We start from the raw sequence: 21,766 nt of genomic DNA on the forward strand, positions 1-21,766 counted from the left end.
ACAATGGCTTTTCTAGGAACACTCTGGGGAGAGTTTGGTGTCCTGCCTGCCCGGTCTGGAAAGGCAGCTTCTTGTGCAGGCTCTAAAACCGCTCGGCACCCTGTAGAATATCAGAATTTTTCAAAAAAATAAACCACTATTTCCTCTAACGCCCCAAACCCTCACAGCTTTAGAGCCCTTCCACTTTACGCAGCCTATGAATGTAACAATGCAAAAGTCGACAACAAGGAAGCCATCAAGGAATAATATCTGGATTGTGTGGGCTTGCAGACAACTTGGGTGCCGCTGAGACTGCCACAGAGGCAACAACAACAGAGGTGAAGGACTAACCACCTCTGACGCTCCAAGTGTCACAAGTGATCCTTTGGGACCTTCCTATGAAAGGCAGAATCTCGTCTATCAAGCAGCTGCTCCGTGCTCCCCCCTAGCGAGGAATGCTGCTTTTGCTATTTGCTGCAATCGGGAAATAGGGGATTACCCCCAGTCTCATGGGAGGGGGAGGGAAAGTTTCAAACTCTCCTGCAATTTACATTGTCTTCGCGCGCAACTTCGCTTTCGTTTTTGCTTTCAGTAGTGCGAAGAACAGGAGGTAGAAGGAAAAGAAGAGAGAAAGGAAAAGAGTTGGAAGGAGAAAAGTGTTAAGAAACCTGGAAGAGGAATCCTCCGCGGAGTGGACTGAGGTTTACCGTAAAAAATCGGGCTGGCAGCAGGTTAGGAGCTGAATTTTTCTCTTGAGATTATGATGATTTCTGTTTCTTTTTGAGCTTGATTGACTCTGAGCTCCTTGCTAGGCGGGTGGGGCGTGCGGCCAGAATTGTTTATTATTACCATGGGCGTACCCAGGATCAAAACTAGGGGGGGGCAAGGGGAGGGGCCAAGGCACGGAAGGGGAGGGGCCACAAAGTGGGCGGGAACGGCGAACTCGCGCTCCGCCGGGCTGTGCCCCTCCCTAGCAGCAGGGCTGGTAGGCGGAGGCGGAGCCCAGCCCAGCGGAGCGCGAGTTCAGCGTTCCCGCCCGCCGCGCCGCGCTCTCTGGTTCCCCGCCGCGCTTGGCCTTGCCAGAGGGCGCGACGGGGAGCTGGAGGGAGGGCGCAGCGCGGCGGGCGGGAACGGCGAACTCGCGCTCCGCCGGGCTGTGCCCCTCCCTAGCAGCAGGGCTGGTGGGCGGAGGCGGAGCCCAGCCCAGCGGAGCGCGAGTTCGGCGTTTCCGCCCACCGCGCCGCGCTCCCTGGTTCCCCGCCGCGCTTGGCCTTGCCTGAGGGCGCGCCGGGGAGCTGGAGGGAGGGTGCGGTGCGGTGCGGCGGGAATGGCGAACTCGCGCTCCGCCGGGCTGTGCTCCGCCTCTGCCCACCAGCCCTGCTTCTAGAGTAGGGCAGCTGCCCTAACTTGCCGCATGGTGGGTACGCCCTTGATTATTACTATTATTATTAATGTTGGAGAAGGCTGCCCTTCTTCCCCGCTGCAAAGGGAATAAATAACATGCCATCACCAATGAGCTAGTGCTACTATAAGAATTTTAAGTAACTGCTCTGAAACCAACCAGGGTCTCCCTCTCAAACGATGCTGCGTGTTAATTTGACATATCCCTCTTTAGGTACTAGGAAGCGGCCCTCCTCCTCCTCCTCTTGGTGCCTGTCTCTTTTCCTTTCCTTTGGGTTGACACAGTGGAGAGAGAAGCTCTTGGGAAGCTCTCACACCCAGACGCATAGCAAGGGAGGGGCAGGGGCAGGCCACCCCTGGCTCCAGTCTGGTGGGGGCAGCGCATGGGGCAGCGCCGTCGGCCCCTGGCCCACCCCTCGCCTCCTCTGGCCGAGTGTGCTGCTGCCCTTGCCACAGCCGCCCGCATGTGCTGGCCGCCGCCCTCATGGAGCATGCACCCTGCCGCTGCCCTTGCGCACTGCCGTGGGCGGACTGCACATGTGTGGACATGCACAATCCGCCCTGGCACGTGTGTTATGACATCACGACGCATGCATCAGGCCACATCGTGATGTCATGACGCACACGCCAGGGCGGACTGCATATGTACCACCCCGGGCAGCGAAGCAGCACCGTTCGCCAATGGTCACGCCATATGGTTGCTGTCCCATCCTTCATCTTTCTCTGTTCCTCTTCCCTGTTTAATAAAAGTATTTGCAAACACTCACTGGGACTAGCAGGGCTGTTTGTTTTTTAGAGTGCACGTGGACACGAAATGTGTAGTCAGGAGCAGTGGTGTGCCGTGGGTTGGCGATACCCGCTGAGAGGAGTCCTTGGCCAGGTTACACTGCAGTCAACCCTTCCATGCCTGCCCCCACTTGTCTCTGCCCCTCCCACTTTTGCCCCACCCACTGTTGCTCACTAGCTCACCTGCCACCCCCTGTCCCCTGTCTTATCTGCACCTGGTTGTGCCCCCTCAAAATTTTGTGCCCCAGACAACCACCCCCTGGCCCTCTCCACATTACATCACTGAGTGGACATACCCTGTGCTTCCTGTTATGGGAATGCATCTCAGTCTAACTAAGAAAGACAAAGTAGGTTCAACAGCCTTTTCCTTTTGAGGTCTGCTCATCTAGATGTTTTTCACTGTGGTTGCCATGGGACTTGGGACAATTGCTTTGTTTTTCAGTAAAACTCTGAACTAAGTCCTCTGCCATAAAGTCCGGAGAGGACAGGAGAGAGTGTGAGCGGCTGAAGTGAGAAGATAAACTTCCCTATCATCAAACAACTGATTCTCAAGGATCTTAGGGAGCAAGTAAGTCTTAACAGAGGTCCTTCAAAGTATTTCTCTCCCAGCCTGCTTTCCCCTTGCTCAGTTGGCAGCCTTGTGATCCCAATGATGTTTGATCTCCTGCTACTCTGAAGCTTTCCCCTAAGGTTAATAGCAGCATTGTAGGGAACAAGATTATTATCAGAATCATGGGGTGGGGAGGGAAAGTTTCAAATTCTCCTTTGCCTGCAAATCCCTTCTGTGCTGATGAGTTGACTGGGGAGCACCTGAGAGTGCTAAAAAGGAGGCTGGACAGCAAAGGTTAACAGTTATCTGAAGCCCCCCATCCCTGTTCCCAATTGCCCATGAAACTAGGCAAACGATCTGGAACCTCCCCTACTCCCCCCTCCAACATGGCTGATCAGTGGAAAGATACATTGTGAGCCTCATTAAAATAGGCAGTGGGACAAAAGCAGTCTGAGCGGTGCAAATGGCATGCTTCTGAAGCAGAGTTTCAAAAACCTCCCCTCCTCTGTCTGCTGAGCAGTGGCAAAGCCCATGGGGTTCCTGGCATGCACCCAGGGTCTGTGGTCCTTTGGAGAATTGAGACACAGCAGAGACTTTATAAAAAATATGGTTTATTCACCTATTTATGCTATTTTCAGTCTGCATGGAGGGAGTCCAGATCTTACAGCATGTTCTTTTCAAGAGGGATTTATCCCCCACAGTAGTGCAGCCCCAGGGCATATCTTCTAGCCAGCCTGCCCAAGATGGACGCCAATCTTTCTTCTTCCTTCTTCCTCCCAGCAACCCTTTCTCAAAACTCTTCATTTCCTGCCACCTCAAACAAACACCCCATCACTTGTGTAGGGAGATACTTCAAGAGTGCCAACACTTGCCTTGGAATCTTTTTGCTTGGAAAGAAGGTCACTGGAAACTGTGGTGTCTTCAGGGCAGTCTGGAGCAGGTCGGGCGTGTGGGATGGAACACTGGGGCAGACAAGTCACAACAGTTCCTAGAGTGTCCACTAACAGGAACTCACCTGGAGGGACACCTGACTACAGGTCAGTTCCTGTTCCCTCAGACATGCAAATGAGTTGGATTAGACAAAAGCCCTAGCCTGCAATCACTCTCTCTCTTAGCTACTTCCTCCCTCGATGAGGACACATCTCCAGAGAATCTCTAGTTAGCATGGTTCTCACTCTAGGCCTGCAGCCAAGAGTGAGACCAAATGGAGTCTTACTTTACTAAGTAGTCTCTAGATGTATATATACTTGTAACTTTTCTAAGCAAGCCTGCCTTTCTGAGATTATGCTGTAACTCAGGATGAAACTGTAAGTAAACTCTATCTTATTTTATAAACACTGTGTTGTGTATTTCTTTTAAGAGGGACAAAGGGGACCTTTGCCAGGAAGTGTAATATTGAACTATAAAGTGTAATATTGTTATAGAGATTCTAGCGAATCTAACGCACATGCTTTGCTGCGCACAAAAGGGGAATGTCACTCTGCTGATATTGGAAGCTTGCTAACACAAGCTTGGATAGGATCTATCTAATAATATATCCTAATCCACATCCCTAACATTCCCATAAAGGGTTATTACGGCCCAGGACTGCGTATTTTTGTGTATTTTTGAAGGATTGCTTTGGATTGTGATTTTGAACTGAGTAGGATTTTTTCAGTTAGAACTTCCTGGTGAGCACATGGTCTATTGTTCTCCAGTGTGCCTAGGGGATTAGCTACCCCTCCCCTCCCTCAGAGTTTACAGCACTGAGAACTCAGAGGCAGTGAAGATTATTTTGCATTTTGAGTTATTTTTAGAGATTTTGATTTTGGAATTTTTGGCAAATTTTTGAATTTTGAGAAATTTTTAGAATTTTGAGATTCCAAGATGGCTTTTGCAGATTTTGATAGTGGAGTTAACCTAGGATTAATGGCTTTAGATGACCACAATTACGTATTTTGGAAACAACGCCTGATAGCATTTTTAGATGCAAGGAATGTTTTGGATGCCATTGAAAATCCTATGCCTACTGGCGAAACAGAAGAGGATTTAGCAAAGATAGCAACTTGGAAACGCATGAACAGCGAGGCCAGACACATAATTTTGAGTGGACTTCGCAATAAGCATCTAACGTCAATTAATAGCAGAGATGATGCAGCGCAAATCTTAAAGGATATTGAGCGCAAGTATGGAGCATCTACAAAGAATGAATCCCGCCCCTTTCCACCAAAAGGCGAAAAGGGGGGGCGTGGGCGTGCAATGATATTGCAAGAAAGAAATGTAGCTTTCCAGAGCTGTGAAGGAAAGCGCAATAAGTGGCTTCTGGACAGTGCAGCAAGCAGCCACTTCTGCTATAAAAGGGAATATTTCAATGAAATAGACAATAATAAACAGTCTGAGATTGAAATTGCTGATGGAAATGTTATAAAGTCAATAGGTGCAGGATCTTTGAACTTGAATTTCAAAGTGAACAATGAGTCTTTTGATACTACAGTGAGTAATGTTAAGTATGCACCAAAGCTGAACTGTAATCTAATAAGTGTGTCTAGCTTGGACAAGAAAGGTTTTGAAATTATATTTAAAAATGGACAATGCAATGTGATAAAAGATGGTGAAGTGTTTATTCAGGCCAAACTAATCAATGATGTGTATGAGATTGATATTTCAGAGAATGAGTCTGCAAGGGTTGCACAACCCAGCAGAAAGGATCAACCAGATCTGGAACTCTGGCACAAAAGGCTTGGACACAGGGATACCAACCTTATCCTGAAAATGCAGAAGGAAAATCTGGTAAAAGGTCTACAGGTAAAGAATTGCAGTACACCAATGCCAAACTGTACAACTTGCATAACTGAAAAGGCAGTCAAGCCTTCCTTCCCACGTTGTACAGAGAAGAGAAGCACAAAAGTCATGGACACTGTTCATACTGACCTATGTGGTCCGCTGAATGTACCTTCCCTAGGAAACAATAAGTACATTCTGATATTTATAGATGACTTCTCAAGATATTGTGTTGGATATTTTCTAGAAGAAAAGAGTCAGACACCGGAATTGTTCAAACTGTACTTAAACATGGTGAAGAACAAATTCCAGAGAGCTCCTTCCACCTTAATTTCGGATAATGGTGGAGAGTTTTGCTCACGGCAGATGAAGGCCATCATGGCACAAGAAGGCATAGCACATGTAACTACAGTTGCTTACACGCCTCAACAGAACTCCATTGCTGAGAGAAAGTTTAGGTCTATTATGGAGATGACAAGGTGCATGTTAAAAGAGGCCAACTTGTCACAGAAGCTATGGGGTGAAGCGGCGAATACGGCGATTTATTTGCAAAACAGATTGCCTACAAAGGGTGCAGAACGCACACCATTTGAACTTTGGCACGGGAGAGTCCCAAGTCTGCAGCACATACGTGTGTTTGGAAGTGTCTGTTATTACCACGTGCCCAAAGAGCGCAGACACAAGCTTGACTCCAGAGCAAAAGCAGGTATCCTGGTTGGATATGCTCCTGGAGGAAAGGGATATAGAGTTCTAGATCCAAAGAGTGGCAGAGTAGACCCATACCATGTGGTTCATTTTGATGAACAGGGAAAGTTTGATACAAAGAACACAGTTATTGACTGTTCTAGAGAGTCACCAGATGAAGAGTTTATAAGTTTTCCTTTAGCACAAGGAACTAATATACCTCCTAGTGTCACAACACCCCCTACAGGCGACACCCCAGAAGACGCAGAGGTCCAGACCCCTGGCGGCACCAGAGACGAAGAGGAGGAGCTGTACGTGGACATGCCAGCGTTGGAGGAGGATGAGGATGCTGATGCGGTTGCACAACCAGAGGTCAGATGCTCATCCAGAACCAACAAGGGCGTTCCGCCACTACGACTGTCCTACTTTGCAGGGTCGGCGTCTCCACCAGAACCTTCCACTTGGGAAGAGGTAGAGCAGATGCCAGCCACCGAAGCCAGTCTCTGGAGGAAAGCCGCGCAGGAGGAGATAGACGCACTGCACAAGAACAAGACCTGGACACTCACAGAATTACCTGCTGGTAAGAAAGCAATTGGGAGAAAATGGGTGTTCAAGGTTAAAAGGGGTTCAGAAGGGGAGGTGCAACGTTACAAAGCAAGACTAGTGGCACAAGGTTTTTCACAGCAATATGGCCACGACTATGACCAAGTCTTTGCACCGACAGTGAGATACAGTAGCGTAAGATTACTTTTAAGCATCGCAGCATCTAAAGGGATGGAGGTGAAACACATCGATATAGCTACTGCGTTTTTGCATGGGGAAATTTCTGAAGAAATTTACATGAAGCAGCCTAAAGGTTTTATAAAGCCAAATGAGGCACATTTGGTTTGCAAGCTTCAAAAGGGACTGTATGGTTTAAAACAAGCAGCCAGAGCCTGGAACTTGAAATTGCATGGAATGCTGGTGAAACTTGGGTACAAGCAAGGTGAAGCTGACAAGTGTTTGTACACTAAGCAGAGTAATGGACAATTTTCTTATATTCTTGCCTTCGTTGACGACCTTTTAATCGCAACGTCAAATGACAGGGATTATAAAAATGTAGTCCAGCACCTCAACAAGGAAGTGCAAGTGAAGGAATTAGGACCAGTTGAGTATTACCTTGGGATTCAAGTGGAAAGAGAACAGGATGGTTCATTTCTACTTAATCAGAAGCAAAAGATAATTGAACTGTTGGAGAGTATGCAATTGCAGGATGCAAAACCCGTCGACACCCCGATGGCTACAGACTTCTTAAAGAACCAAGAGGATTCGAAGCTGCTGCCAAACAACACAGAGTATCGTTCAGCGATTGGTAAACTTTTGTATTTAGTTACCACATGCAGACCTGATTTAGCCAATGCAGTAGGGATTCTCAGCAGGAAAGTGAGTAGTCCCACTGAGCATGATTGGGTTGGTGTGAAGAGGGTGGTTCGATATCTTAAGGGTACAATGGATTGTAAATTAAAGTTACCAGCTGTCAGTGACCCTAAACTCATTGGGTACACTGATGCTGACTGGGCGGGTGATAATTCTGATTATAAATCCACAAGCGGGCATGTCTTTATGTATGGGGGCGGAGCTATCACATGGGGCAGTTATAAACAGAAATGTATAGCTTTATCGTCTACAGAATCGGAATATGTTGCGGCTACAGAAGCGTGCAGAGAGATTTCCTGGCTGGACCAACTCCTAACAGACTTTGGCGTGGAGAGAAAGGAACCTATAAGCCTGCTGGAGGACAACCAAAGCTGTCTAAAGCTGGCACAGAATGAGAAGTTCCTAGCACGCTCAAAGCACATTGGGGTCAGGTACCACTACGTTCGCCAGATGATACAAGATGGACTTGTCGAACTGTCGTACTGCTGCACATCGGAGATGACAGCAGACATCCTAACAAAACCCCTGCCAAGACAGAGTTTCCAGAACCTGCGTGTCAAGCTGGGACTCTTGGGTGGTTGAATAAAGTTGCTTATGTTTTGTTTTGTATGTAATGAATGTTGTGAATTGCCTGAGAAGGGGTTTGTGGGATGGAACACTGGGGCAGACAAGTCACAACAGTTCCTAGAGTGTCCACTAACAGGAACTCACCTGGAGGGACACCTGACTACAGATCAGTTCCTGTTCCCTCAGACATGCAAATGAGTTGGATTAGACAAAAGCCCTAGCCTGCAATCACTCTCTCTCTTAGCTACTTCCTCCCTCCTATCCTCCTATCCTATCCAAGCTTGTGTTAGCAAGCTTCCAATATTAGCAGAGTGACATTCCCCTTTTGTGCGCAGCAAAGCATGTGCGTTAGATTCGCTAGAATCTCTATAACAATATTACACTTTATAGTTCAATATTACACTTCCTGGCAAAGGTCCCCTTTGTCCCTCTTAAAAGAAATACACAACACAGTGTTTATAAAATAAGATAGAGTTTACTTACAGTTTCATCCTGAGTTACAGCATAATCTCAGAAAGGCAGGCTTGCTTAGAAAAGTTACAAGTATATATACATCTAGAGACTACTTAGTAAAGTAAGACTCCATTTGGTCTCACTCTTGGCTGCAGGCCTAGAGTGAGAACCATGCTAACTAGAGATTCTCTGGAGATGTGTCCTCATCGAGGGAGGAAGTAGCTAAGAGAGAGAGTGATTGCAGGCTAGGGCTTTTGTCTAATCCAACTCATTTGCATGTCTGAGGGAACAGGAACTGACCTGTAGTCAGGTGTCCCTCCAGGTGAGTTCCTGTTAGTGGACACTCTAGGAACTGTTGTGACTTGTCTGCCCCAGTGTTCCATCCCACAAAATCATCCCTCATCAATGCTCTCCGAGGCAAGAAGGCAGAAGATGATGGTGCTGCCCCTGTAGGAGTGACAGAAACTACACTGAATCCAAAGGTTTATACGCATTCAAACTATCCCAAAGTGAAATTCTGGGACCTGCCAGGAATTGGATCCCCAGATTTCTCCCCAGAGAGTTACCTTAAGATGGTGGATTTCCCCAGCTATGACTTCTTTATCATTGTTGGCTCAGAGAGATTCCGATCCAACCACACTGACCTAGCTCAGGCAATCCAGGAGATGGAGAAGAAGTGTTATTTTGTGCGCTCCAAAGTAGACGCAGACGTATACAACATGGAAAGGTCTTACCCAAATACCTTCAATGAAGAGGAAGTCCTTGAAAAGATGAGGAATGACTTAAAGAAGCAGCTTAAGAAGTGCTTCAGGAACACCATCCCTCAAGTCTTTCTGATCTCCTCCTGGGACCTTGCCAAGTATGACTTCCCCCGACTGGTGGAGACGTTGGAGAAAGATCTGCCCAGCCTGAAGAGACATGCATTCCTGCTCAGCCTTCCCATGTTTTCCCCTGAAGTCACGGAAAAGAAGAAATCTGTACTGAAGAGCCACATATGGAAAATATCCCTGGCGTCTGCTGGCATCAATGCTATTCCCATTCCAGACATTCCTCTGGCTTGTGATGTTGCCCTCTTGCTTGGGTCCATGGTTGCCTTCTACAAGAGATTTGAGCTGGATGATGACTCCCTGGCTAGGCGGGCCAAATTGGCCAGGAAGCCTGTTGAAGAACTGAAGGCTGTGATGAAGTCTCCTCGGATGGGAGAAATTACCAGGGATCTCGTTATAAAGAAAATAACCGATTTTGCAATAACATTAATCCCGCATTTACTAGTTAGAAGCTTGGTAGCAGCAGGGGTGTCTTTTACCAGCACTTATTGGATGCTGTCGAGCTTCATCAATAATCTAGCTGAGGATGCTGAAAGGGTTCGAATGAAAGCCCTAGAACCAGAGCCCTAGGCAGAGCACCCAGGCAGGCACAAGACATGAGGCAACTCAAGGTGAGTTGCTGCTGCTGTGATGGCAAATGTTCCCACTTTGGCACCTTTTTTCCATACCCATTTTGGCTGGTTCTAGATACAATGGAGCAAGCCTTATAGCTGATTTGCCTTTTTTAAAATAATATATATATATATATATATATATATATTATTGAAATTCCAGGCCCATACAATAATCAAAATTACAATAATCAAAATTAACACAAATTGGTCAAAAATACAGCAGCAAAATCATTTTGACCCCCCACCACCCTGCCCTCCACCCACCCTTTAGTGTTTTAGTGCTTCCAGCCATTCTTATCTTGCGTCTTAGTATTTTGAGTCCATGTATATACCTAACTTTTTAATAGGCAAATTAATTTTCATTATTGTGAGCCTTCATAGTTCTTTTGAGAGGTCAGCATTCTCCACCATAGTTGCTATATAATTTTTTCCAATCTTTGTCTTTTTTCCTTTCATTTATTCCTTTAATTTCTGCTGTTTTTAGTGCCAAATTATAATAAGAGATCATTTTTATTTGCCATTCCTCTTTACTAGGTACCTTTGTACTCGTCCAATTTTTTTCCTATTAATATTCTGGCTACTGTGGTTGCATTCATCAAAATACTTCTATCTTCTGGTAAGATCTCCTCATCTAGCATTCCTAATAAAAATAGCTCTGTTTTTTTCTTAAACAAGTACTTTTGAGTATCTTTTTCAGTTCTTTATATATCCACTCCCAATATATCTTAATTTCATTACATTGCCACCAGTTGTGTACATAGGTACCAGGTTCTTTATGACATCTCCAGCATTCAACTCTACTCCCCTTATGCATTTTTGCGTGTTTGTCTGGGGTTAAGTACCACCTGTACTGCATCTTTAATAGATTTTCTTTAAGATCATAGTTGGCTGTAAAATTCATGTCTCTTTTCCATAGATTTCCCCACTTCTCTAGCATAATTGGTTTCCCTAAATCTTGTCCCCACCGAATCATTGTTCCTTTTGTTAATTCCTCCTTAGTTTCCCATTCCAACAATAATTCATATAACTTTTTTATATATTTATTTTCACCCCTGATTAATATCTTATCTAATTCTGAAATTTCCTTATTGAAGCCAATTTTTTTAATCTTTTTGAAATTTTTGATTTATCTGAAAATATTGCAGCCAACTAGTCAAGAATGATTTCACTTCTTTGTACTCTTTTAGCAGCAGCGAAAAAAGCCAATGCAATTCTGGGCTGCATCAATAGGAGTATAGCATCTAGATCAAGGGAAGTAATAGTACCACTGTATTCTGCTCTGGTCAGACCTCACCTGGAGTACTGTGTCCAGTTCTGGGCACCACAGTTTAAGAAGGATACTGACAAGCTGGAACGTGTCCAGAAGAGGAGGGAGAGGAGGGAGAAAGGTTGTTTTCTGCTGCTCCAGAGAAGCGGACACGGAGCAATGGATTCAAACTACAAGAAAGAAGATTCCACCTAAACATTAGGAAGAACTTCCTGAAAGTAAGAGCTGTTTGGCAGTGGAATTTGCTACCAAGGAGTGTGGTGGAATCTCCTTCTTTGGAGGTCTTTAAGCAGAGGCTTGACAGGCATATGTCAAGAATGCTTTGATGGTGTTTCCTGCTCAGCAGGGGGTTGGACTGGATGGCCCTTGTGGTCTCTTCCAACTCTATGATTCTATGATAATTTTAAATCCCCATCAACCTCCTCCAGCAGAGTTTTATACGGTGGCCAACTTGTTCCCATATTTCGCCTTTTAACAGACACTGCTTCCACTGCTGATTTGCCTTACCGCAATACAACACAATCAAGCTTTTAAAAGTAGAAATAAAAAGCAACTTTCAATTTTTCTAAAGTCCTTTGGAGACAAGCATGCCAGACAGGTAAACCACTGCTCTTATGAATTGAATTGGTCAGGTTTAATCATCCCACCCTTAGAGATTCATTAAACATGTCGTGTCCACAGTGGATGCTATTTTTAACTGATACTTTTTAAATATACTCAGATGTAAACTAGACACATTTGTCATATTGATGTAACATCCTATCGAAACCTCTCTGTGTAACCTCTACCCAGGTATGCCTTTAAAAAAGAGAATTGTTTGACTTTGATGTAGTTTTATTAGATGTTGCTAAAATTATTTCATTAGATGATAGTAGGCAATAATCGAAATTAATGTAGAAGTTGAAGTGTAGGTGTTTTGGGCATATTGTTTTTTCCTTTCATGAAGTTTTCTGTGAACTGCCCTGAGACCTATAAATTCAAATAATAATAATAATAATAATAATAATAATAATAATAATAATAATAGTTGCAGATTTTGTGGAATGCAGTCTTGCTTTTCTTCAATAATTCAGAAAGCATGGGGGGGGGGAATTACCTCCTTCAAAGGAGAATTTGGGAATAAATATCCCTTCCTTGGAGTGTCTCTCTCTCTCATTTGGCCTATGTAATATTTTGCTTCCTGCCCAATTCTAGCTTTGCTGATTCAGGCAATTATGATTTGCTTAAGGTTTAGTCAAGGTTTCTCAGCCTTAACAATATTTCAGATTTGTACTGCTAACATATTATACTGTTTTTATGTTATTAACCTCATTTATCTTATTTTCTGTAGTGCTCAATTAAGGTCCACCAAGTAAAGGAAATGCATTTGCTATGTGCCTGAAGACTCATTCTTGAACACCGAATTTTCTGTGTTGATATGTAGGGGGGCAAATTTCATCGTAAAGGGAACTGAGATGAGAAAGTGGATTTCTGCTTTGTAGAAATCGAGCTTACATTTCCCCTCTGAACAAAGCAAAACTGTCACACTGCCCACTCTCCTCTCCCCCTTTTTCTTCAAAAATGCTTTGCTGACTCTAATGCAGCAGAAGACACTTGCTTTGCGGAGGAGGATCATCTCTCAAAGTGAGACATTTTGGGTTAGATGGCCAGGGAGAGTTGCCTGCACCAACATGTTTCCACAGGGGCTAGAAATTGTTTTAAAACAGGCACCCCCAAACTGCAGCCCTCCAGATGTTTCGGCCTACCACTCCCATGATCCCTAGCTAACAGGACCAGTGGTCAGGGATGATGGGAATTGTAGTCCAAAACATCTGGAGGGCTGAAGTTTGGGGATGCCTGATTTAAAACATAGTTAAAAGATCAAGATTCATAAAGTTAAGGACTTGCAGCCATTTTGAACTTTTTGTTATGGCATTCTTTAAAACATGAGTCTTGCTTCTTCCTTCAGTCTGAGGATAGTAGAGCCTACAGACAGGGGCGTAGCAAGCGGGGTGCGATGGGAGCGCGCCACCACGGGTGCCACCCTGGAGGGGGGTGACACTCGGCGTGCCCGTCCCTGGCCCACCCCTCCCCTCCGCACGCAGCCCAAGCGGGACTGAGGCAAAGCGCCAAGCGGGTGAGTGAGCAAGCCGCTCAGTGTGCGCTTTGCCTCTATCCCACTTGGGCTGCGGGCGGAAGCGAGGGGAGGACCAGCGCTGCTGGCAACGTGTTAGTAGTGGTGCTGCGCATGCACGCTACGTGGTGACGCCCCGCCCCTGGGTGCGTTATGTTTGCCACTCCAGGTGCTGGAGCGGCTTCGTTCGCCACTGCCTACAGACAATTTGGGCTACAAGGGATCTTGTGAGCTTGGATTTTGCATGTGTGGTTTTGCTTTTTTTGGTTAAAACACACTGAAACATAAAAGTCATGGCCCACTCAGGGAGATGCATGGCTGGTAGTTGACACTTTATTGGCAAGAGAAACACCTACAGCAGCTCCCACAGGGCAACGTCTTCTGCACGGAAGCCACTGGTGCTCATTCCTCTTCAAGCCCCTCCTGGTTCTAGGAGATGGCGGAGCAGGGGAAGGTGGGGTGTCAACTGGCCCATCCCTTGCCTGAACAGTTTCTTCTTCCTCCACCTCATCCTGCCCTAACTCTTCTTCTTCCTCCTCCTCCTGGTCTGGCTGCTGCCTGTCGGGTGGCACCCAGCCCCATAAATCAGTGGCTCCCTCTCCCGGGTCATCCTCCTGGCCCCCTGCCCCCACCACATTCACAATGACACAATGACATCTGTTCTCTGAGGAAGAATCAAGCCAAGAGGTTTTGTTGCCTGAGGTGAAGGACAAGATGGCTGCTGCCCCTCACTCCATTCCATGGACAAAAAGGAAGTGGATCAGCCATTGAATGACTTTAGAGCACTGGCAGTGGAGCCCTGTCCTCTCCTCACATGAGGGAAATGGCCTTAGGGGACTCAGGCAGGCTGCTTCCAAAGGGGTAGCCATATTGGTTTGTTGAAGCAAAAACAGCAAGTGCCTCTATTTTCCTGCCCTGGTTTCTGATTTGATCCTGGAACGTCCTGCTTTTCCTTAGGATGTCCCTATTTTCATTGGAGAAATGTTGGAGGGTATGGAGTTATCTGACCCCTGAGCCGTATGAATGCAATCTTGTATAGGGAAGTTATGTTATTTTAAAATGTTCAATGTTTTATTATGTTTTTATATTTATTGGTAGCTGCCCAGAGTGGCTGGGACAACCCAGTAAAATGTGTAGGGTTATAAATAGTAAAATTATCATTATGGAATGGGACGTCCCTATTTTCACCGGAGAAATGTTGGAGGGTATGCAAAGGGTCTCATGGCATCTTAAAAGAGGAGAGTGGCTAGTGGGGATCCTTAAGAGGAACGGTCAGGAATAGCCGCCACCACTGAACTTCCCCCAATATGCACACCCTCAGCGTCTGCTATCTGAGGCAGCTGCTTCACACTGGCTAATAGCAGAGCTGGCCCTGTTAGACTAGGCCAGGAAAATGGCAACACTTGGTGACAGAACATGGAGCAAGCCTCCCGGAAGATAAAACAGAAGTTGGGTGGCTTTGTGAATCTCCTTGCCCAATCAGCCTGTCCTTCCAATTTCATCATGCTGGGGGTAGCGCTAACATCTACGGGCCTGATCTATACAGACCTAAATGAATGCCACTTGAAATGTCATTCCCTCCCAAAACAGGTTGCATCGTTTTGACCCACCACAATGAAACAAACGGTTGGCATCCACCATTGTCAACCACAAATAGAGGGGTAAATTGTGGGTGGGGTGGTTTAGTTCTGGCCTAATCCCATTGTATAGTAGTATTTCACCTCAGCCTTCCCAAAGCAAGTTATGCTTCAGAAATTTTGGACTACAACACCCATCAGTTCTAGCTAGCATGGCCAATGGCCAGGAATGATGGGGAATGAAGTAGAAAACATCTGGAAGGCATCAGTTTGAGGAAGGCTGTAGGATCTTCCAGATGTCCCTTTTTATTGAGCATTCACATCTGAGCTCATATTGGGGCATCTGCAGATGTTTTGGGATGGTCATACTGCTTCGTTTGCAATAGGCATGGGCTCCATAGTTTTCTGCTAAAGCCCTGCAGCTTTTTCGTAACACGCATGGGTGTGTGTGTTGCTAACTTTTGTCCCATTACAGAGCAAGAGTGACCTTCCAGATGGCAATAATAAACTGAGTGACCTTGGGGAAGTGTTGCAAAACTCTTAATAAAGAGTGGAATGGTATGTGGATGGCCCAGTATAACTCTCCCACTCATGCATTATTATAGGGTTGTCAAATTTGCAGATGACACAACCGTGATCGGGCTCATCTCTGATAAGGAGGGTGAAACTGAGTATAGAGATGAGGTGGAGCGGCTGACAGAGTGGTGCAGAGTCAACAACTTGCTCATAAACACAAAGAAAACTAAGGAGCTTGTGGTGGACTTTAGGAGACAGAAGAACGAGGTCCAGCCACTCTTGATTGACGGAATTTGTGTGGAGAGGGTAACAACGTTTAGATTTCTAGGCATTGAGTTACAGGAGGATCTGTCCTGGAGTGTTAATACAAGGGGGCTTGTGAAGAAGGCGCAGCAGAGACTGTATTTTTTGAGAATTTTAAGGAAAAACCATCTTCCACAAAAGCTGCTGCTTGCCTTCTATCACTGTGCCATACAGAGCGTGCTCACGTACGGTTTATGTGTGTGGTACGGAAGCTGTACTTCCCAGGACAGAGCAGGGCTGTGTAGAATTATTAAAACAGCAGAGAGCATTATTGGCTGCTCACTCACCACCTTAGAACAAATTTACACCACCAGGTGCCATAGAAAAGCACTAGATATATCAAGAGATCCAACGCACCCTGGTCACCATTTCTTTCAGCTCCTGCCATCGGGAAGGAGATATAGAACAATGCAGGCAAGAACGAGCCGTCTCAGGAACAGTTTCTTCTCTAGAGCAATTTTGGCCTTAAATGGAAAGCCCGGACTTTGAAGTCATCTTATTTTACTTGTTATTTTGTAGTATATTTACTGTTTTAATTAGCTTTTTGTAATTTTGAATTATGCGGAATGCTTTATCTGAGTGGATGTAGCAACCGAGTAATTTCGTTGTTCCCGCAAGGGGACAATGACAATAAAGATATCTTATATCTTATATCTTATTGTGTCAACACCCACAAAAGACACCAGCCTGGAGGGGAGTCAAGACAATTCACAATATTTCTTATGGAAAACTGAAAGCTGATTAGTTAGGGTGGCCATATTTCAAAAGGAGAAAATCCAGACACAAAAATGTATGGCTTTTTCTCAAAAAAAAAAAAAAAAGCTACGCTATCGACATGGGCTGCCATACATTCAGATTTTCTGTACATTTCTAAAATATTTAGAGTGACCATGTGGAAGCTGCGTTGATTATAACACAAATATCTTGGCAGTGGCAAGGAGATTCATTTAACCAATTAGTTTATTTCATGAAACCTTATACTGTACACTCGATTCTAATAAAGCCTCAAAGCGGTTTGCAAAGAGATAAAACAATAAAACCAGGAAACAATTACAGCCATGCTTTAAGATAAGCAAGAGTTAAAATACTAAAACAGATTAAAATTTCCTCAACTTTCTATTTAACAAATGTGGAGGCTCCTGTCTAGCTGGATGCCCTCCTTCAGTTTGAGTGTGTATGAGGGAAAGAGAATTCTAAAATAGATGTTGCATGGTACTTGTGACATAGAGCTAACTCTTGTTCCTAAAGAAAAAAGCAAAGGCAGCGCGCACTCTCTCTCTCTCTCTCTCTCTCTCTCTCTCTCTCTCTCTCACACACACACACACACACACACACACACACACACACACGGTGAATGCTGCAGCCTGCATAAATAATAATTTGAGACCATCCTTGCAAGCAGGTTCACATACGTCGCTAGTTTTTTCTAGTCTGACATCAGATACAGAACAATTCATTAGTGGACTGAAAGAATTATGATTAGTAAAAAGTCCATTTGTCCCAAAGTCTCCTTTTGGTATTGGTCTTAATTCTTACACATTATGTAGAGATACTAATTTTTAAAAAGGAACTGAAGGGGTATTATGCTGGCATTCGGATTATTTCACTTAGGGTTTTTTAAAATGTCTTTTGGTGTGGTTGTTTTAAAAATGGAAACCTGTATAATTCTCCAGATGCTATATCAAGCACTTAGTCCTAATATTCTAGGTTTGCAAGACATGACTTGAGAGTCCACAGAAGCTTGCGCAAACTGCTACCCCTGTGCAGCTGTTTGCTGCTAAATGGACTTTCCCCCTTCTGCCTCAAGAGCTTTGGACAGAACCCTCTGGGTGTCATCCGCAGCACCCGATATGCATTTCTGCAGCATGAAGTAGGTGCGAAGAAGTGAAATCCCTCCGGACAGAAGGCAGCCAAAGATGGGGAAATGCTCCCAGCGGTGATATTCATAAGCCATCACTGAGAGTCCCACCAAGTCTGGCAGCACCCATAAAATGGCAGAGAACATTCCCAGGGACTGCATTGCTGCTTTAAGGGCTGTGCTTGTCTTTCCAACACGCTGGGCCAGAGCTGCAAGGGATCGATCATTCAGGCCAAAGTCTAGGAAGCACCAGGAGTGGAACTTTCTAAACAGAAATATGGGAAGAAGGAAAGGAACTGGGCTTCCAAGAGCGACCAGCAAACAAAGCCTGCTGGTCCAAATCTTTTCCTTCACAGAGGCTTTCTTTTTCTCTAAGATAGGCAGACAGATGCTAGGGAAGCGGTGCAGAAAGGCTTGCCTCTTCAGCCGCAAGAGATCGTTCTTCAGCGTTTCCTGCAGGAGGGGGAAATCAAAGCGGTCGGCTTCCCAGTTGGAGACGATGAAGACTTGTGGGTCCCTCACTCCTTCTCTTACCAAGCACTCTTTGCAGTCCTCCTGGATGTGCAAGAGGACCTTCTCTTCATTGTAGTCGGATGGCTGTTGCCTCTTGGCGGCCGACAGGTCCAGGTCTGCTTTGGTGCGCACAAAGTAGAAATTCTTGGCCATATCTTGGATCTCATGGACCAGGTCAGAATGGGTGGTGCGGAAGCGCTGGGAGCCGACGATGACGAAGAAATCAAAGTGATTTAAATCAACCTTCTTCTCAAATTTGTCCTTCCCAAAAGTTGGTGTTCCCTTTCCGGGGTGGTCCCAGAGGATCACTTGCGGAAGTGTCGGGTGTGGGTAATCCTTGACTTGCAATGTTGTCATCTGTATGCCGGTCGCAGCGGCACGTGGGTCATCAGCATGAAGACCCAACATGGCATTGATGAAGGAGGACTTCCCGGAGCCGGGCTCTCCTACTATGGCAACGTTGAGTGGAGTGCTGTTGAAAAAGTGCAGTGGTTTTGCCAGCACGTGCGACACAGCATCTGCCAATTGGCCCTGAGAAATGGCTACCTCAAAGTCTTCAACCATTGTGGATCTCAGTGCGCTGCAGAGAAAGTAAGCAGGAAAATGTTAAGCGACCAGCCTAACTAGAGGCATTCATTTATTTAACGAGAGTGGCATGCCCTCCGTAAAATTTCCAGCGTCTGCACTTTTATTATAATTTACCAATCAAAAAAGCTTTATAGGTGAAAGGTATGAATCCCATCACATCCCATAATTCAGAAGTGAGCGCAAGGATAAAGTGCCCAAAGGTCATGGGATGTCAGGAGCTGGAGTCTGTGAGCAATAAAACACCCGTTGTCAGTGAAGTTAACTTTTTACTCAAAGAAAACCAGACAGGCGAAGTGAACACAGCAACTCTTCCCAGTATTTCTTGCCCCAAAGAAGCAGTTGCGAGGACTGTAGGTCCCCACCTTCCCTCGCTTTCTGAGGCACCTTCTTCCCCAACAACCTGAGGTTCTTTCATCTTGTCTCTGATTGCTCTGCCCTCTTCATTCCTCTTCATGTTCTGGGAGACCAGGGGTGAGGGAAACTGGTTACACCACAAGGGGGAGATTCCCTGGCTTTTTCAGCAACCTGCCTCTACTCTTCCTCTTGATCCCTCTTCCACTTCTGCCTCTGATTCTGGACTGTTCTCTGCCACAGACACTTCCTGCTCACTAAACCCTGTTGCCTCTTCAGCTTCCAACACCTCCCCCCCCCCCGTCTGCTCTCTCTTCTCCCTCTGACTACTCATCTTCCTACCACCACCAATCCCCTGGCTCTGAGACTTCTTCCCCTGGGGGTTCCCTTGGGGGTTCCCCAACTGGTGCCTCCCACCACTCCTCTGCTTCCAGCCAGCCCATGACACAGGAGCAGAGCCCAAGAGCCCTGAATATAGAGAGGGATATGAGGAAGGGGACTCTCAGCATTTTAAGAAACTGTACTTCCTGATTTTTGTTTTTTGTTTTTTAGATTGGGGAGGGAAGCTGTGCCCATTACATTGATGATTAAATCTTACATGTTTTTAGAAAGATGCAACAAAGAGTTACCAGCCTGAAGGTGCAGAAGAGGAGGGCCTGGTCAAAGAGAAGAAGAGGTTGAGGCAGTTTTATGTGGGTTTTGTGTGTGTGTGACGAGAGAGAGAGAGAGAGAGAGAGAGAGAGAGAGAGAGAGAGAGAGAGAGAGAGAGAGAGAAAGTGTATACGACACCTCTGGCTCTGAGACCAGAAAGTTATCATTGTGGAACAAATCAGTAAGATATTGTTTGTATGTTCCATTTAGGCATATCTGTGTATTGTTTTACAACTGAATTACATTAAAAAAAACACCTGTCAACTCACATCAAAATGTCATTTTCTCTGCTGAAACCTTTTATTAAGAAATAATAAATTAAATACTGGATTTTCTGTGAAAGAATTCATTACAAGGTAACGTGTGTGAGGAATTGAATGCTTGTGGGGGGTGGAGGAGAGACGGAAAGAAGAGCTCATTCGTCCGTGGCTAGGGGGCGCAATCTGAACGGTTCTGCCAGGGGCGACAGATCACTTAGCTAAGACTCTGCCTACTTCCAAATAGCTTCCCCCTCCCCTCTGTCAAACCCAAAAAAGGGAAAGAGGCAGGAGGCGAGAGGAGCAGGAGGGCAGCCTCGTAGCAGCTGCAGAAGGGGATGTCGAATGAACACGCGTCACCGCTGGAAAGGGAGACCCGCGTTGATTTCAGAGCAGTTACAGTACTACAACTCTTATATGGTAGCACCAGCTCTGCTTGCTCCCTGGAGCTTTCATGTTATTTATTCCCTTTGCAGCGGGGAAGAAGGGCAGCCTTCTCCAACATCATTATTCATAAGAGTGAAAATAAACGATTCTGCCGCCCCCTGTCTAGAAATGAGCTCAGAGTCTCCTTTAACTCAAACATGTTCAGAAAACCCCCCCCAAAAACACAGAAATCAGCAGAGCCCCAGGGGAAATGCTCACCTCCTTTCCCGCTGCCTGTCCGATTTTTATGCAGTAAAGCTCAGTTCCCTCTTCGGAGGCTTTGCTTGCTGGTCTCTGACCCTTTTCTTCGTCCAACTCTCTTTTTCTCTCTCGCTTTTATTCCCTCTCCCTCCTGGTCGTCGCACTACAAAAAGCAAACAAGAAAGCGAAAGTACGCGCGAAGGCGATACAGTATGCAATGAAGAGCGGGAGCCGCATTCCCCGCTCGAGGGAGCTCCAAGCAGCCTGATTGACAGCGGGGACGCTGCCCTTTCATGGGAAGGTCCCAAAGGATCACTCGTGAAACTTGAAGCATCAGAGATGATTAATCCTTTACCTCTGCGGTAGTTGTCTTTGTGTCAGTCTCAGCAGCTCCCGAGTTTTCTGCACTTAAGCCCCACATGGCACTGATTTCAAGGGGTTGAAATAGATGACCCTTGAGGTCCTTTCCAACTCTACAATTCTATGATTTTGTGACTTCCCGGAGTCCAGCTCTCCTACTACGTACGTACTGCAGTGTAGATTGGAGTCTTCGCAAAGGACGGTAGAAATTTCAGGGAGGCGCGAAATCTTTTAGAGCCCGCAAAGAAGCAGGAAGGGTTCTATCGCCCGTCTCAACTGCTTTGAGGTTTTATTGCAATTAATCAGGACGTAAATCCTGTGAAATACACAATGTTCCATCATGATTTCTTCATAGCGTGGGCGCTTGCATCTCATGATCTCGTTTTAGCTGTGTCCATTGCATTAATTTGCACACTGCCTTTTGAGGGAAATAATAATAATACAGTTATAATAGTAGTAGTAGTAGCAGCAATAATAATAATAATAATAATAATAATAATAATAATAATAATAATAATAATAATAAAAGTCCTGATGAATTTTCATGGGAACTTTTTAAAAAAGGAAATAACCAACAGATAGGGAGATGTGAAGAGCTGAACTTAAATATTGGAAAAATGAGAAATTGAGAGAAACTGAAAATAATAAAAAAAAAATCCTTCAGTAGCACCTTAAAGACCAACTAAGTTTTTATTTTGGTATGAGCTTTCGTGTGCATGCACCCTTCTTCAGATACACTGAAACAGAC

General features: G+C 45.5%; 2 protein-coding genes and 1 long non-coding RNA gene across 4 annotated transcripts in view; 2 read left to right on the forward strand and 1 right to left on the reverse strand.

Moving 5' to 3' along the window:
- The window catches only part of LOC148685429 (uncharacterized), a 69,827-nt gene extending 52,299 nt beyond the window's left edge, over window positions 1-17,528 (forward strand). Inside the window, exon 2 of the long non-coding RNA XR_015950350.1 lies at window positions 17,425-17,528. This is a non-coding gene — a long non-coding RNA (uncharacterized LOC148685429). The remainder of the gene's footprint in view (window positions 1-17,424) is intronic.
- On the forward strand, window positions 8,941-12,674 carry LOC148685430 (interferon-inducible GTPase 5-like; the record flags this gene model as incomplete). The annotated part of the gene is made up of 1 exon (XM_088671198.1): window positions 8,941-12,674. A coding segment is annotated over one exon (1,053 nt), but the record flags the coding sequence as incomplete, so codon positions are not given.
- Window positions 16,756-21,269, reverse strand: LOC118086965 (interferon-inducible GTPase 5). 2 transcript variants are annotated; one of them, XM_088671197.1, is made up of 3 exons: window positions 21,014-21,269; window positions 20,677-20,821; window positions 16,756-18,764 (listed from the first exon to the last, which is right to left on the reverse strand). In XM_088671197.1, the coding sequence occupies exon 3, from the start codon at window positions 18,746-18,748 to the stop codon at window positions 17,591-17,593; it is 1,158 nt and encodes a 385-aa protein (XP_088527323.1). In that variant the 5' UTR covers window positions 18,749-18,764; window positions 20,677-20,821; window positions 21,014-21,269; the 3' UTR covers window positions 16,756-17,590. The 2 variants fall into 2 exon arrangements, with proteins under 2 accessions (XP_088527323.1, XP_060131643.2); XM_060275660.2 differs by lacking the exon at window positions 21,014-21,269 and having other exon boundaries at window positions 20,677-20,923.
- Between the last annotated feature and the right edge of the window lie 497 nt (window positions 21,270-21,766).

Source organism: Zootoca vivipara, chromosome 6, assembly GCF_965207765.1.
Source record: "Zootoca vivipara chromosome 6, rZooViv2.hap1.1, whole genome shotgun sequence".
NCBI classification, from domain to species: Eukaryota; Metazoa; Chordata; class Lepidosauria; order Squamata; family Lacertidae; genus Zootoca; species Zootoca vivipara.

Bases quoted from the DNA above. Each gene is read 5' to 3' on its own strand.
- LOC118086965 (XM_088671197.1), bottom strand. From the start codon at position 18,748: ATGGTTGAAGACTTTGAGGTAGCCATTTCTCAGGGCCAATTGGCAGAT.